Source organism: Cololabis saira, chromosome 22 (genome assembly GCF_033807715.1).
Source record: "Cololabis saira isolate AMF1-May2022 chromosome 22, fColSai1.1, whole genome shotgun sequence".
NCBI classification, from domain to species: domain Eukaryota; kingdom Metazoa; phylum Chordata; class Actinopteri; order Beloniformes; family Belonidae; genus Cololabis; species Cololabis saira.
In genome coordinates, this window is record NC_084608.1 from 31,787,050 (window position 1) to 31,805,255 (window position 18,206).

The 18,206-nt window shown below is 39.8% G+C and overlaps 1 protein-coding gene across 1 annotated transcript in view; it reads left to right on the forward strand.

Moving 5' to 3' along the window:
- Positions 1 to 18,206, forward strand: part of gpr158a (G protein-coupled receptor 158a) — a 144,946-nt gene that overhangs the window by 48,501 nt on the left and 78,239 nt on the right. The window contains exon 3 of the mRNA XM_061713771.1: positions 14,646 to 14,748. Coding sequence (XP_061569755.1) covers positions 14,646 to 14,748 — 103 coding nt within the window. The remainder of the gene's footprint in view (positions 1 to 14,645; positions 14,749 to 18,206) is intronic.

The window sequence follows — 18,206 nt, forward strand, 5'->3', positions numbered from 1 at the left end:
AAAAGCGTGCCCCCCTTTCATCTGACTGCTCCATATTTGATAGTTCCTACTTTCTTCCATAACTTTTGAATGGTTTGACATAAAGAGTCGTGGGTGGTGTCGTCGGACTCGGTTTTGAGTCCTTAAACATAATTGGTGCAAATTAGCCCCGCCCCTTCTTCTGATTGGTAGATATTTGATAGTTCCTATTTTCTGCCATAACTTTTGAATGGTTTGACAAAGAGTCATGGGTGGTGTCATCAGACTTAGTTTTGAGTCCTTGACTTTTATTGGTGAAAATTGCGCGTGCGAGGACCCGTTCATCGCTGCTTGCAGCTTTAATTTGAAGTTGCATCCTCCGACTTGACTGTCCTGAACTATTAGAATATTTGCATTCAACATAAAATTATAAATGACTCAAATCTGCCAATACTTGCTTACGTGCATTTGTTGGGGGGCCTCAGGGAGCCAAAGGTCATGAAAAGAGAAGGTTTTAGAGTTTAACGTACTGTTTACAACCCCTTTTTGCACTCTTCCTTATAAACACACTCAAACTCCGAACATCTAATTTCCCTCGTGCCTGAAAGCGCATCTTGTGCTGAAGTGCTTGAAGTTACACTAAACTGCACATCATTGCAAACTAGCACTGAACTGTGCATGCAGGATGGCTCGTCTGGCTCCGCTCGCTACTTTCCTGCCTGCTTATTCTATAGCTTCATCTGTAATTACTTGATGATAAGCTTTCCTCAGGGTTCATGTTGCACTCCATAGGGTTATTACAAATATCTAGGGAGTCCTATTAGTGGTTGATTAGGCAGTATGCTGGACCGGAAGAGCGTGGGATTATATCAAAGAGAGGAAGGGTACTCGGCAGCCTTTAATTAGCCGGCAGAATAAGGCAAGTTTCTGTTTTCCTGGGCAGGTGGAAGACGCCTGGCCTCCGCAGCAATTAGTGTCGCACTTTAAGCTGTTTATTCCTCTTCCTCGTGTCATGAGGAGGTGATGAAGGAAAACTACTGTTTGATGCAAGGAGAAAATAGTTTTCAGGCATTTATTGTGGAAAGTGCACACTTGCATGAAATAAGTAAAACAACAACATTATAGTAAAAAGCAATGCATGCAGATTTACATTTTCCTTTGATTTAAAAAAAAATCAACAAAATGCAAAAAAACCTAAAAGACTATGTACAGAACACTATTTTTTATCATGTGAATATTTTTTTTATTTTTAATAAAACTGTAAAGCCACTCTGTGTAGCAATAACCCTTCTGACCACAAGGGGGCCTACGGACACGGTGACAGTTCTGTCCTAATGAGGGAAGAACAAGGTGTTTTTATGAGATGTGCAGCAGATCTATACGCCCCCATGAGATCAGACGTTTTACATGTGTTGTGGAAAAGACCCATCAAATGCTCTTTAATGTGTTCTTTCCAATTAGGTGAATAACTGGACTGAAACTGAGTGTCTAAATTACCAAGAATAAGACTTGAGAAATTATCCAGATTTCAGTAGATTTAATTAAACGATTGCATGCAAAAGGGTCATAACATACATCAGATGCAGAATGATGATGAAACAAAGGGAGCAAAATGATTTTAAGGTAAAAAGGATGATTCATTCTTACGATTCAAGTAGACAAAAACATCTTTTTTGCTGCTCTCAGCAGTTTAGATTTAATCAAGTAGCCAAGGCTGAATTTTCCATCACAACATGTATACAGATCGGTTTACTGTGTAAAAGCAGCAAGTTACCAGAACTTCAGAACCAGGAATTTTCTTTGAACTAGTTAATTTCTGTCAAGTGAGGCCTTAAAATTCAAAAAAGAAAAGTATAGTTAAATCCTCTACAGTATGATCTACAGGGTGTCAAACATACGGCCCGCGGGCCGGACCCGGCCCATTAGAGGATTTAATCAGGCCCGGCATACATTTCTGAGCATGTCAAATAAAAAAGCGAGTCTCTAGCTAATTTCTATCAAAAGTTATGATTTTTTAAATAAATACAAACCAAATGCTCCCTCCGGCCACTAGAGGGCAGTAAATGTGTAAAAGCGCTCACGTCCAACTTGCGGCACTGACACGAGTTAGTTATGAGTTATGAGATAAAAAGTCGAAATTATGAGATAGAAAGTCATAATTATGAGATAGAAAGTTATAAATATGAGATAGAAAGTCACAATTATGAGATAGAAAGTCATAATTATGAGATAGAAAGTCAAAATTATGAGGTAAAAAGTCGAAAGTATGAGATAGAAAGTCATAATTATGAGATAGAAAGTCATAATTATGAGATAGAAAGTCAAAATTATGAGATAAAAAGTCGAAATTATGAGATAAAAAGTCGAAAGTATGAGATAGAAAGTCATAATTATGAGATAGAAAGTTATAAATATGAGATAGAAAGTCACAATTATGAGATAGAAAGTCATAATTATGAGATAGAAAGTCAAAATTATGAGGTAAAAAGTCGAAAGTATGAGATAGAAAGTCATAATTATGAGATAGAAAGTCATAATTATGAGATAGAAAGTCATAATTATGAGATAAAAAGTCGAAAGTATGAGAAAAAAAGTCGAAAGTATGAGATACAGTATTTGGTATTTTATTTAAAAACAGGCCATACCAAAACTAAACACTGACACCTGCTTGCTGTTCTGGAGTTCTGGTTCCTGCTTGGTCTCATTCATATCTGGTACTTAAAACCAGGCGTAATTAGTGACGAAAAGCGGCACGGATGTGCAATACCTCAGTAAAGCCGGTGTTGAGTGCGTGCTGCGTCTATTTCTGGGTCCGGTTATAAGTGCTCCGGTGCAGGCGGACCTCGCCGGTCTGACAGCGTGACACTTTCCAGTAAAAAGGCCCTCGCTGGCGGCCACACACATGTCGCCGTGGTAATTAGCGTGTCACAGCGTGCGTGATTGACAGCTGCCACAGCTGCGATGGGGGGGTCAGAACAGTCAGTGGGGGTCGTGCGTACATGTGACCCCCATGCAAGGTCAATGAGGGGGACTGCGTTTGCCAATCCCGGTAGGAGACGAACATGTAACAGATCACAGCACAATCTTCTGCTGGCAGAATCCTGACATCCACAAGGAAGCTAGTTTGACACTTGTCACCAACTTAATCATTTCTTTGCAGAGCTCAGAACTCCCAGGATCCCATGCAGCGTAGCAGGCTCTGCAGAAAGTAATCATAAAGGGTTCAAAGTGCATTACGAATAGTCTAAAGCAGGGGTGTCAAACTCATTTTGCTTGGCGGGCCGGATTTTACCAATTTTTTTCTCGTGGGCCTCACGCTCAAAATAACAAAAACGGTGCGAACATTTTTTTTTTCTAATTCTTTTTTTTTACTATTGTTATCTAATCCAATATCAGTTTAATTAATTTTAAAGGAAATATGCACTTTGTTTACACTCTAATTATGTAAAATATATTTCTTCAGGATCTTTTCTCGTTTTTTTTTCAAACTTTTAATATAATTTTACAAAGATAAACAGAAACAAGTATGTTTTTTTTATATTTCGCTTTTTTATAGGAAATTTAATGAAAAGCAAAATCTTTCTTATTACATCCGAGAGTGTTTCTTTGTGATTTAGAGATTTTTCCAGTACAATTAAGTGTATTTATTTTAAAAAATTGGCGCGGATATTTACGCCAGTGTGCCGAAAAAGTCAGCACTTCTCTTTTAACTGTTTTACTTTGTCACTATCACCGTATTCAAAACTGAAATTCTCAGAATAAATATCTTCTATCATCTTTTTAGCAGTGATATTTTTCCTGCGAAAACATATAATAGTAGTCGGTTAATAAAAATAAACGACCGTCGGCAAATGCATTCTAGAAAACTAAAAAAATGTTGAAAACTGCTCTCTTTGTGGAATAACGATGGATTTGTAGAAGAAATATATCATCGGATATGCTGCGATTCATGGCAATTATTTATGCCTTCCTTTTTAGTAAATTAACATTGTTTTTTTGCGTTGGAAACCTCTCTCGGGCCACACATTTGACACCCCTGGTCTAAAGTGTAACTCTGGTCCCCGATCCCAGCCCACAATCCACAAAGCCCAGAGGATCCACTAGGTACTTTCCTGCCACACAACACCTCAGGATACTGTTAGATGTTCATTTTCCACGTCTCAATTGATCATGGGTGTTCAGACTTACGCAGACAAGCTACATAGTTTTGATCTGAAATATCCCCGGAAAGAAATATTTATTTTTCTCTGGATTTCTGTTTGTTGGTCGAATGCATTTAAGATATAATAGTTTTGTCTTTTATAGTTGAAAAACCTCATTTCTTGAGGGTGTCTTGGACTCTTTAATGTACAACGGAGTATTAGGGCCAAACTAAGACAAAAAAATAAAAATAAAATTGGAAATTACGAGAATAAAGTCATAATATAATGAGAATAAAGTCGTAAAATTACGAGAATAAAGTTGTAATATTACGAGAATAAAGTCGTAATATTACGAGAATAAAGTCGTAATATTATGAGAATAAAGTCGTAATATTACGAGAATAAAGTCGTAATTTATGGAGAATAAAGTCGTAATATTACGAGAATAAAGTCGTAATATTATGAGAATAAAGTTGTAATATTATTAGAATATAATTATTTGAGAATTAGGAGAACTCTAACAGGAAGAGCATCTTCTCTCTGTGTTAAAATGAGGAATATTGAGCATCTTGTGAAGTTATATTTATATATTTATAACATATTTATTATTATGACCTTATTCTCATAATATTACGACTTTATTCTCATAATTTTACGACTTTATTCTCATATTATTATGACTTTATTCTCGTAATTTCCATTTTTTTGTCTTTAGTCTTTAGTTTGGCCCTAATACTCCGTCGTATTAATGCAACTGTGCACTTAAAAGATGTAAATGTAACCACAATCCAGCTGAAAAGTAAGTGGAAGCTGTTACAGATCTGTTGCAAGGCCATGAAAGTGATTTATATAGTTAGTCTGACTCAAATGTATTTGTTTTCTTATTCAATCTATCACTAATCTGTGGACTATTTCCACAAATCTGGTCTACTGATCCCGAAGTGGAGAGATAAAGGCATTAATCACAACAGGAATCAATTTCCCTTCTGGGATTAATAGAGTAATTTGAATTGAATTAGAGGAAGGATGCTTGAAGATCTTTTACTGCCTAGAAGTGACTGGATGCAAAACATTTGGATCCGATGCCATTAAATGACTCTTTTTATATTGTTATTTCTGTGAGGAAAAGGTGTAATTCTCCCCTAAAATGCTCTAATCGTGGAGGAGACAAATGAACATAACCTCACAGCTAGGAATGGGTGATATTTTACCGTTCACGATATACCGTCAAAAAAATTCCCCACGTACGTGAAGGAAGGAAGGAAGGAAGGAAGGAAGGAAGGAAGGAAGGAAGGAAGGAAGGAAGGAAGGAAGGAAGGAAGGAAGGAAGGAAGGAAGGAAGGAAGGAAGGAAGGAAGGAAGGAAGGAAGGAAGGAAGGAAGGAAGGAAGGAAGGAAGGAAGGAAATGAGCCAGAAAGAAAGAAAGAAATGAGCCAGAAAGAAAGAAAGAAATGAGCCTGAAACAAAGAAAGAAAGAAAGAAAGAAAGAAAGAAAGAAAGAAATGAGCCTGAAAGAAAGAAAGAAAGAAAGAAAAAGAAAGAAATGAGCCTAAAAGAAAGAAAGAAAGAAAGAAATGAGCCTGAAAGAAAGAAAGAAAGAAAGAAATGAGCCTGAAAGAAAGAAAGAAATGAGCCTGAAAGAAAGAAAGAAATGAGCCTGAAAGAAAGAAAGAAATGAGCCTGAAAGAAAGAAAGAAAGAAATGAGCCTGAAAGAAAGAAAGAAAGAAAGAGAGAGAGAGAGAAAGAAAGAAAGAAAGAAAGAAAGAAAGAAAGAAAAAAGGATAAATTCCCGTTGATGACGTTTTTGTGTAACAAACATGGTGGATCTAAGAGCGAGATAGATTTATAGTTGAAAAGGTGGAGTTGAATTGGTATTTTTTTTATCGTCATTTTTATCGTTATCGGGATAAATGCCAGAAATTATCGTGATACATTTTTTAGTCCATACCGCCCATCCCTACCTCACAGCAAACCTGGCAACCGCCCGGACCGTGCGGCGGAGCAGCTTCCCAACCTGGTCCACAACTAGCCTTTTCTGGCCCGTGGAATGGGTCGTGGCTCCCGGCTGAGATCACATGTGACGGGTGACAGGTGGCGTGGAGGTGAGACGCTCCTCCGTTCAACACACCTCACATCCGAGGCCTTCATGTGTCACCGCAGCAGGCAGGACTGGGATGTTCTGCCAGGGCTATTCCTGGCTCTCCCTGTCTCTCACACTACAATTATGCACACACACACACACACACACGCGTGCACGCACCTGCGCACACAAGCACACCTGTCTTCTGCCATTTCCCCCGAGTGATTTCATGTGGCGGGCATATTAACAATGGCTGGCAGCCACTGCAGCAACGCTCCAGCTGTCCCGAGAAGACGACTGTTGGCGAATCAAAGATGAAATCTGCTTCCTGACTTGTGTAGTAGGGATGGGCGGTATGGACTAAAAAACGTATCACGATAATTTCTGGCATTTATCCCGATAACGATAAAAATGACGATAAAAAAATACCAATTCAACTCCACCTTTGTAACTATAAATCTATCACTCTCTCAGATCCGCCATGTTTGTTACACAAAAACATCATCAACGGGAATTTATCCTTCTTTCTTTCTTTCTTTCTTTCTTTCTTTCTTTCTTTCTTTCTTTCTTTCTTTCTTTCTTTCTTTCTTGCTCCTTTCTTTCTTTCTTTCTTTCTTTCTTTCTTTCTTTCTTTCTTTCTTTCTTTCTTTCTTTCTTTCTTTCTTTCTTTCTTTCTTTCTTTCTTTCTTTCTTTCTTTCTTTCTTTCTTTCTTTCTTTCTAGCTCCTTCCTTCCTTCACGTACGTAACGCAGAACCATAATTTCGACTTTACACAAAAACATCATCAACGGGAATTTATCGTTTTTACTGTGAGATGACAAATTCTTACCGTGGGGAATTTTTTTGGCGGTATATCGTGGTATAACGGTAAAATATCGCCCATTCCTATTGTGTAGCGCCAGTTTTTTTTTCGTTCAGGTGGATTTTGATGAAAGAATCCTCAAACTCAGAAGCTTAAATCAAGACGAAAGGCTCCCGTCTGACAGACTCGTCCTCCGACACCAACGGGATGTGTTGAATCAAAACTAACGGGTGAAATCGAAAACCGTTTCCTAAGTCGCCATGGTAACGCTTTTGACTGAGAAAAGTAATGCACATGGTAGGAATGGGCGATATTTTACCGTTCACGATATACCGTCAAAAAAATTCCTCAGGATAAGAATTTGTCATCTCACGGTAAAAATGATAAATTCCTGTTGATGACGTTTTTGTGTAAAGATGATTTATAGTTCTGCGTTAAATCCATGCACAATGTAAAGGAAGGAAGGAAGGAAGGAAGGAAGGAAGGAAGGAAGGAAGGAAGGAAGGAAGGAAGGAAGGAAGGAAGGAAGGAAGGAAGGAAGGAAGGAAGGAAGGAAGGAAGGAAGGAAGGGAGAAAACAGGAAGGGAAGAAGGAAGGAGAGAGCGGAAGGAAGGAAGGAAGGAAGGAAGGAAGGAAGGAAGGAAGGAAGGAAGGAAGGAAGGGAAGAAGGAAGGAGAGAGCAGGATGAAGGAAGGAAGGAAGGAAGGAAGGAAGGAAGGAAGGAAGGAAGGAAGGAAGGAAGGGAAAAAATAGGAAGGGAAGAAGGAAGGAGAGAGCAGGAGGAAGGAAGGAAGGAAGGAAGGAAGGAAGGAAGGAAGGAAGGAAGGAAGGAAGGAAGGGAGAAAATAGGAAGGGAAGAAGGAAGGAAGGAAGGAAGGAAGGAAGGAAGGAAGGAAGGAAGGAAGGAAGGAAGGAAGGAAGGAAGGAAGGAAGGAAGGAAGGAAGGAAGGAAGGAAGGAAGGAAGGAAAGAAAAATTCCCGTTGATACGTTTTTGTGTAACAAACATGGCGGATCTGAGAGCGAGATAGATTTATAGTTGAAAAGATGGAGTTGAATTGGTATTTTCTTTTATCGTTATCAGGATAAATACCAGAAATGATCGTGATACATTTTTTAGTCCATACCGTCCATCCCTAGCACATGGTTGCAGGATCTAGACGCACATTTTGATGTATAACACACCTGGGTGCACGTTACGGTTCGGGCCGCATTAACTGCCGAAGGAATGGCATAAATTGCGCCAAAATTACACAATTAATTCAAAATGGCCGACTTCCTGTTCGGTTTCGGCCATGGCGCCAAGAGACTTTTCTTTAAGTTGCGACATGATACAGGTGTGTACCGATTTTCGGGCATGTACATCAAACCGTATTGTGGGGCTTGAGGCACAAAGTTTTTTTAGGGGGCGCTGTTGAGCCGTTAGGCCACGACCATTAATGCAAACCATCACATTTTTCGCCCGGTCTGGCTTGAATGCAAAATTTGGTGACTTTTGGGGCACGTTCAGGGGGGCAAAATGGCTGGCAGCCACTGCAGCAACGCTCCAGCTGTCCCGAGAAGACGACTGTTGGCGAATCAAAGATGAAATCTGCTTCCTGACTTGTGTAGCGCCAGTTTTTTTTTCGTTCAGGTGGATTTTGATGAAAGAATCCTCAAACTCAGAAGCTTAAATCAAGACGAAAGGCGCCCGTCTGACAGACTTGTCCTCCGACGCCAACGGGATGTGTTGAATCAAAACTAACGGGTGAAATCGAAAACCGTTTCCTAAGTCGCCATGGTAACGCTTTTGACTGAGAAAAGTAACGCACATGGTAGGAATGGGCGATATTTTACCGTTCACGATAAACCGTCAAAAAAATTCCTCACGATAAGAATTTGTCATCTCGCGGTAAAAAATGATAAATTCCCGTTGATGATGTTTTTGTGTAAAGCTGATTTATGGTTCTGTGTTAAATCCACGCACAACGTACGTGAAGGAAGGAAGGAAGGAAGGAAGGAAGGAAGGAAGGAAGGAAGGAAGGAAGGAAGGAAGGAAGGAAGGAAGGAAGGAAGGAAGGAAGGAAGGAAGGAAGGAAGGAAGGAAGGAAGGAAGGAAGGAAGGAAGGAAGGAAGGAAGGGAGAAAAGAAGAAGGGAAGAAGGAAGGAGAGAGCAGGAGGAAGGAAGGAAAGGAGGAAGTGAAGAAGGAAGGAAGGAAGGAAGGAAGGAAGGAAGGAAGGAAGGAAGGAAGGAAGGAAGGAAGGAAGGAAGGAAGGAAGGAAGGAAGGAAGGAAGGAAGGAAGGAAGGAAGGAAGGAAGGAGAAAAAAAAAGATAAATTCCTGTTGATGACGTTTTTGTGTAACAAACATGGCGGATCTGAGAGCGAGATAGATTTATAGTTACAAAGGTGGAGTTGAATTGGTATTTTTTTATCGTTATCAGGATAAATGCCAGAAATGATCGTGATACATTTTTTAGTCCATACCGCCCATCCCTAGCACATGGTTGCAGGATCTAGACGCACATTTTGATGTATAACACACCTGGGTGCACGTTACGGTTCGGGCCACATTAACTGCCGAAGGAATGGCATAAATTGCGCCAAAATTACACAATTAATTCAAAATGGCCGACTTCCTGTTCGGTTTCGGCCATGGCGCCAAGAGACTTTTCTTTAAGTTGCGACATGATACAGGTTTGTACTGATTTTTGGGCATGTACATCAAACCGTATTGTGGGGCTTGAGGCACAAAGTTTTTTTAGGGGGCGCTGTTGTGCCGTTAGGCCACGCCCATTAATGCAAACAATCACATTTTTCACCAGGCCTGACTTGAATGCAAAATTTGGTGACTTTTGGGGCACGTTTAGGGGGCAAAATGGCTGGCAGCCACTGCAGCAACGCTCCAGCTGTCCCGAGAAGACGACTGTTGGCGAATCAAAGATGAAATCTGCTTCCTGACTTGTGTAGCGCCAGTTTTTTTTTCGTTCAGGTGGATTTTGATGAAAGAATCCTCAAACTCAGAAGCTTAAATCAAGACGAAAGGCTCCGCGTCTGACAGACTCGTCCTCCGACGCCAACGGGATGTGTTGAATCAAAACTAACGGGTGAAATCGAAAACCGTTTCCTAAGTGGTGAGTGGGCACTTCAGTAATCTGCACCTGCGTTTCCACCCACCGCTGTCAGACTCTCCTCTTTGGTTTCCTTTAAAATAAATCAGGTCGGTGTCGTCAGCGAGCTGCATCCTGTCACTTAGAGCCGAGACGCGGCTCCTCCGCGAGGACGTCTGGGATGGGTAAAGCTAGAACTCACAAAAGTCCTCTAAATGCCTCGCAGACAGTCGACGTTACGCTGAACAGAAACAGACGACGCTACCGGACTGAAAAGAGGAAAGCAATAAGGCGACGTGTCCCTTTTAATAAGCACAAAATGCATGAACTGAGCCAGAGCAGCGGGGGAATCACACCCTGAACGCTACTTTGACCCGAACCAGCTCCTGTTTCACTAGAGCGGACCACGCCAGTGTAAGGATGGAAGCTCACTGGTTTTTACGAGGAGTCAAACTTCAGATTAGGAATGGGTGATATTTTACCGTTCACGATAAACCGTCAAAAAAATTCCCCACGGTAAGAATTTGTATCTCACGGTAGAAATTATAAATTGAGGAAATGAGCCAGAAAGAAAGAAAGAAAGAAAGAAAGAAAGAAAGAAAGAAAGAAAGAAAGAAAGAAAGAAAGAAAGAAAGAAAGAAAGAAAGAAAGAAAGAAAGAAAGAAAGAAAGAAAGAAATGAGTCTGAAAGAAAGAAAGAAAGAAATGAGTCTGAAAGAAAAAAAGAAATGAGTCTGAAAGAAAGAAAGAAAGAAAGAAAGAAAGAAAGAAATGAGTCTGAAAGAAAGAAAGAAAGAAATGAGTCTGAAAGAAAGAAAGAAAGAAATGAGTCTGAAAGAAGGAAAGAAAGAAGGAAAGAAATGAGCCAGAAAGAAAGAAAGAAAGAAATGAGTCTGAAAGAAAGAAAGAAAGAAAGAAAGAAAGAAAGAAATGAGTCTGAAAGAAAGAAAGAAAGAAATGAGTCTGAAAGAAAGAAAGAAAGAAATGAGTCTGAAAGAAGGAAAGAAAGAAGGAAAGAAATGAGCCAGAAAGAAAGAAAGAAAGAAAGAAATGAGTCTGAAAGAAAGAAAGAAAGAAAGAAAGAAAGAAAGAAGGAAAGAAGGAAATAAGGAAAGAAAGAAAGAAGGAAATAAGGAAAGAAAGAAAGAAAGAAAGAAAAAAAGAAAGAAAGAAAGAAAGAAAGAAAGAAAGAAAGAAAGAAAGAAAGAAAGAAAGAAAGAAAGAAAGAAAGAAATGAGCAAGAAAGAAAGAAAGAAAGAAAGAAAGAAAGAAAGAAGGAAATAAGGAAAGAAAGAAAGAAGGAAATAAGGAAAGAAAGAAAGAGAGAAAGAAAGAAAGAAATTAGCCTGAAAGAAAGAGAAATATTCCCGTTGATTACACTTTTTGTATTGGTATTTTTTTTATCGTCATTTTTATCGTTATCGGGATAAATGCCAGAAATTATCGTGATACATTTGTTAGTCCATACCGCCCATCCCTACTTCAGATATTATGAAAGAGAATTGGAAATGAAGGGATTGGCTGAATGTGAATATCATCCTTTGGGAAATCTTTGTAACTGGAGGCTTTGGGGGGGAAGTAACTGTAGCAGGAGGTTCAGTATCAAGGCCTTCAGATGAGAACTCCCATCCTCTTGAGTTGGGTCTGGACTGGTTGGACTGGCTGCTCCTTCTAGCCCGGGGGTCGGCAACCCGCGGCTCTAGAGCCCTAGTGGCTCCTGGAGCTTTTTCAAAAATGTTTGACCTTTTTTTTTCTTTTTTTCTTCTTTTTTTTCTTCTTTTTTCTTTTTTCTCTTTTTTTCCTTTTTTCCCCTTTTTTTTTCTTCTTTTCCTTTTTTTTTCTCTTTTTTTATTCCTTTTTCCTTTCCTTTTTAATCTCGACATTTCAACTTTTTTCACGAAAATTGGAATATTTTCTCGACATTTCAACTTTTTTCTCGACATTTCAACTTTTTTCTCAAGATTGTACTTCAAGTCTTCCACATTAATCTTGAAATTTCGACTTTTTTCTCGACATTTAAACTTTTTTCTCGACATTTCAACTTTTTTCTCGACATTTCAACTTTTTTCTCAAGATTGTACTTCAACATTAATCTTGACATTTCGACTTTTTTCTCGACATTTCGACTTTTTTCTCAAAATTGTACTTCAAGTCTTCCACATTAATCTTGAAATTTTGACTTTTTTCTCGATATTTCGACTTTTTTCTCGAAGTGCATAATGAAAAAAAAAATCTTCCCCTAATTATAACTAATATAGATTCATGCAGCATGTGTTGCCTTCATTCTAAGGCTTATACAAGACTTTTATACAAGATTTTTTGCGGCTCCAGACATACCGGTATTTGTTTTTTTGTGTTTTGGTTCAATACGGCTCTTTCAACATTTTGGGTTGCAGACCCCTGTTCTAGCCTGATTTGGTTGTCAAAACTCGTCTTTGTGTTGTATGAATGAGCGGGTTGTAGCGACGAAGTGAGGACTGGAACAAGAGTTATTTATTTAATTTCGTTTTTTATTTAATGCTTGGGTTCCCTTTTGTCTTGATTGTCATGCTATGTGACCCTTGGTCTCAACACCTGTACATGGCCGGACCAAGGGTTTCGTAACATAGTGAAACAAAGCAATAAGCTGAAAGTGGTAAGATGCTACTAGAGCTAAGAGAAACTGTATGTGTGAATTTTACACCACAAGAATGCACTTTTTTCCATTCTGCAAGTTCATTGTGAACAAAAAACAACAACTTGTGTTTGGGTTCCAGTGTATGAAAGGCAGACAGTCTCCAGCTGAAACCTTAAAAAGTCCAATTAAAGCTCAAGTTCGGTTGAGAGCAACAAACACAACATTAAAGCTGGAAGCAGCGATGAACGGGCCCTCGCGCGTGCAATTTTCACCAATAAAAGTCAAGGACTCAAAACTAAGTCAGATGACACCACCATGACTCTTTATGTCAAACCATTCAAATGTTATGGCAGAAAGTAGGAACTATCAAATATGGACCAATCAGATGAAGGGGGGTGCGCTTTTTGGCGTCTAGCATCGCCACGGTAACGCTTTTGAATGAGAAAAGTAATGCGCATCCTCGCAGGATCAAAACGCACATTTTGATGTATAACACACCTGGGTGCACGTTACAGTTCGGGCGAAGAAGCGGCCGAAGGAATGGCATAAATTGCGCCAAAATTACACAATTAATTGAAAATGGCTGACTTCCTGTTCGGTTTCGGCCATGGCGCCAAGAGACTTTTCTTTAAGTTGCGACATGATACAGGTGTGTAGCGATTTTCGTGCATGTACGTCAAACCGTATTGTGGGGCTTGAGGCACAAAGTTTTCTAGGGGGCGCTGTTGAGCCGTTAGGCCACGCCCATTAATGCAAACCATCAAATTTTTCGCCCGGCCTGGCTTGCGTGCAAAATTTGGTGACTTTTGGGGGACGTTTAGGGGGGAAAAAAGGCTCTCATTTTTGTCCGGACAAAGTGGTACGACAGGACTTCTCGTGAGCAGAGAACTGCCGCCATGTGGTCAGACGTTGTATTGCTACATAGAGTGGCTTTAAGTAAAGTCTGGGGGAAATCTGACCTGAACTATGTGATTATTGGTGATAAAATATGATGTTCTAAAACCAACAAAATAAGAATTTCCATTAGATTATCAACAGAATGACTTCATGTGCTTCACCTCTTCAGTGAGATCATCGGAGGAACTTGGTTGCCGAGTGGGGACTTGACAATTGCTTTTTCCTTTTTAGTCTTGTCCAGCCTCTCAAGGCTTCGTCTGAGGATCCTACACTCGGTGAAAAATGCATTCAGAGCTCAGCAAGTACCCGAGAGACTGTCAGAAATAGAAATGCAGAGGCCTGTCTGCTGTGAAGAGCCCCGCGCTACCTGGTGCTTCATTTGGATGCCGCCACCGGCCCCGATCTCTGTCAGGTCACAAACACTTCACGGCTGTCGAGCGTCGGCAGGAGTGCCGTTGCCAGACAGATCCCCAGGTTGTGTCTCGGGAATCATAATTTACTTACTGTTCATTAAAACATTAAAGTGAACTATTTTAAGAAGTTTTCCCGAGAAAGCATGAATTAGGGGAAAAAAGAAAGAAATGAAATTGCGGTTCATGTCATTGACCTAAATGTGTTCAGACAAGATGAAATCTCGTTCCCAGCGACAGCATTAATGGTTATTTTATCATCAGCAAATAAGTCTGGCCCTGGATGCCCTCCGTGTTCTCCTCAGTCGCTCTCAGCCTGCTTCCTATCAGACTTTCAATCAACGAGAAGAGGCTCACTAATTTAATATTGAGCAGTGAGAAGGCAGAGTTGGACAGAGGGAGGAATCTCGCAACTTAAACAATTAGACCCATGTCACTCCCGCAGGACATTTCATCTAGCGGTCCGCTCCCCCAGTTTCACTTTCAGGCTTTACCTCTGCTTCAGTTTTGACAATTTTAATGGGTTATGAATTGCCGTCTCATCAGCATGCATTACAGAATTACAAGGTTTAAAATTGTGGCTCTCGAATTTATTGGACTCCCTTTGCTGCTATTTCTGTGTGGCTCATGTGCGGTGTCCTTGTGTTCACAGTGTCTGCCGCTGCGCGGCCATGGATTTGTCCTGGACAAGTACAAGTGCCACTGCAAGAGAGGATACTACCATCCCAACAGAGTAGCCGTCAACGGCTTCACAAGTAAGTCGACGTGGATCAGGCGAGACAGCGTCACCGGTCCCTGCATGTTTGATGATGCATTTCCTCGGAAATGACTGAGTTTTTTTTGCCCCCAGATGCAACATTAGTGAAAAAATGTGTTACGATGAGCACATCAGGCAATATCTGGAGGACCTGGGGCCTCATTTATAAAGCTTGCGTGCGCACAAAACAGGGCTTGAAAGATGCACAAGCCACCTTCTACGCAAAGGTTGGGAATTAAAAAAAAAAAAAAAACGAATGGAAAAATGTGTGTAACTTTACGCCAACCCTGACCCTAGCGCACGGACATTTTGAAGACATGGGGAACTGTTGACGCAGGCGGTGAGGTGGTGAAATGAATTCAGATTCATGTCATACTTTTAATGTCATCACATATCAGACTTATGGATCCATGTACACCCAAGCCGGTGTTCTGCCAAGTTGTCCTATCTCCGCGAATCGTCCTACCCGTTGGATGAAATTATATATTTCTCTGCCGAGGTGTCCTACCTCGGCAAAAAAAATACTACCGTATGATCCCCCGTTTCCCCGTTTATCTCAGTTTCTTTTTTTTCAAAGGATTTTTCATGCAAATAGACGATTTAACAGCAGCAAGTCAGAACTTGCTTCCACATAGATCAGGGGTCAGCAACCCGAGGCTCTAGAGCCGCAAGCGGCTCTTTAGCGCCGCCCTAGTGGCTCCTGGAATTTTTTTCAAAAATGACAATTATTTTCTTTTTTTCCGTTTTTTTCTTCTATTTTTCCTTTTCTTTTTTTCCTTTTTCTCTTTCCTTTTTTCCTTCTCAACATTTCGACTTTTTTTACTTTTTTCTCAAAATTTTTACTTTTTTCTCGACATTTCCACCTTTTTCTCAACATTTCCACCTTTTTCTCGACATTTCCACTTTTTTCTCGAAGTGCATGAAAAAAAAATCTTCCCCCAGTTTTAACTAATATAGAAACATGCAGAATGTGTTGCCTTCATTGTAAGGCTGATACAAGACTTTTCATTTTTTGCGGCTCCAGAAATATTAGTTTTTTGTGTTTTTGGTCCAATATGGCCCTAAAACATTTTGGGTTGCCGACCCCTGACATAGATCCATGTGTACGACGCTTCGGTTGCAGAAAAAAACCCGTCAAATCACTCTCCCACATAGATAAATGTTGATGTCCATGTGGAAGCGTGATCTGACGGATTTTTTTCTGCCGCCGAAGCATCGTACACATAGATCTATGTGGAAGCACATTCTGACTTCCTGCTGTTAAATCGTCTATTTGCATGATAAAGCCTTTGAAAAAAAAGAAACTGAGATAAAAGAAACAGGGATCGTACGGTAGTATTTTCTGCCGAGGTAGGACACCTCGGTAAACACCGGCTGCGCATGCTCAGCAGGCTCATTTATATGCAAATACAGTCATCAAGTAGTTTGCATTGACCATTTATGGTATAATGTGGACGTGTAGAGGGCGGGATATGAGGCAAATTCACGTGCGCAACCTTCCAGCTGGATTGTGATTTATAAAGCGAACATTGTGTGCAGATGTGCGTGCACACGGTTTTATAAATCCGGATTTTTTCGTGCGCACGCCGTTTTCGGCTTTTGAGCGCACGTACACTTTTAGTATGAATCCTACGCACTCTTTTATAAATGAGGCCCCTGATGACTTACAAAAGCACTAAGAAGCGACCGCGGTTCAAAGAAACTATCATATGAATTGAATAAAAAAGATTAAGACATCAAAAAGGCGAAGGGAGCCCCAGCACAAACAAATAAAAACCTCAAACCAGAAATGCTGTTTCATACCTCGCTTTAGAATGTGATCTAGGAAATCCAGTCAAGGGGAAAATGCTAAACCAAAGTCTGTAAGAATCAGTGGACAAAGCTCTAAGTCACGTGACCCACTGGTTTACAAAGAGCAGCTTTAAAGCCTCTTTATTTCGTGCAGCCATGTTGCCCGGAAACGCCCACCGTATGTCGATCAAAGTCAGTTTTGGCTCCAGCTCAGTCAGCTGATTGTCGCCAAAATATCTGCAGAGCTGCCAGCAGACGTTTACGGCCAAATATAAATAGTTACTGTCTCGTTTAGCCGATGCTGGCAAATGGGTGGTTGCTTTGCAAAGCGCGATAGCATGACGGTTCCTTGTGAGGAAGTTATAACGACTAGCCGCGTCTAGAACATCAAAACTGCTAAGGTATTTATGTAGGAGGTAGGGCTGGGCGATATATCGAGATTTTAATATATATCGATGTATTTTCAAACGCGATATGGTACGAGACAATATCGTTTATATCAATTTAAAAAAAAAAAATATATATATATATATATATATATATTTTTTTTTTTATGATTTTGATATAGCTTATTTTGTGACAAATTTACTTGAATGTTTTATTTGAGATTTGCACAAATGTTTTGTTATTTGCACTGTCAACCTCAGTGGAAAAGTCTGTCTGTTACAGTCTACATTGTATTAATTGCACAGTGTATTTTAATTTAATTGTTATGCAGGAAAGGGATATTTGTTTTATTTTATTCAATAAGCATTTTTATTCTATAAATGCAGGCAGTTTATTTTTATTTAATTTGTTTTATACATTTTGATATTGTGCAGACCTCTGTTAATAAAGGAACCTGTGTGACATTTGGCACGAGGCATTGTATTAAAATTGACTGTTTTTTTAAGGGTTTGCCTCGGAAAAAATGAAGCTAACAGAGATGCTATGCTATAATGCTTTGGGGGAAACCCCAATTATGGCACAGAAAAAATATTGAGATATATCGAGTATCGCCATTCAGCTAGAAAATATCGAGATATGACTTTTGGTCCATATCGCCCAGTCCTAGTAGGAGGTGAAACTTTAGAACCTTGTGCAGCTAAAACAGAAGTAGCGTGTTTGTAAATGTGTTTGTCTTAAAGGTACGATCTTGCGTATGTGCAGTCACATTCCTGGTTCCTGTGCACATGAATGTGACCAAACAGAAGACGCTCGGGACTGCGTCTTATTTAAAGTCGAACAAAACACTTTTTTTCATGTTAAAATTAGGGCCTCAAGTTTAGCCACAACAACGCTTTTCCCCGAAAAATAAACTTGAGCTTGTTCTTGCCAAGTGGATTTAAATGGCTAGGACTTCATCTGTTCAAATCTGTTAAAAAAATAATAAATAACTTTATAAACCCACTTTTTGTTGTTATATATCAATCTTTTGATCTGCCACAATAATGTAATGAGTTTAAAGGAAAACACTTCAACTTGGGGGCTTTTCTCAGCAGTTTTTAGGTGATATTAAAAAAGAGATTAATTACAGATCTTAATTAATTGCTCAATCTTTGTGATCACTTGACAGCACTAGTTAAAATATCAGTTTCAGTTTACTTGCTTTCAGGAAATGAGCGACGTAACCTTGGCGCCTATAGAGGAACCCAAAGAGCTAAAAAAATGACAAAACTTCTGTTG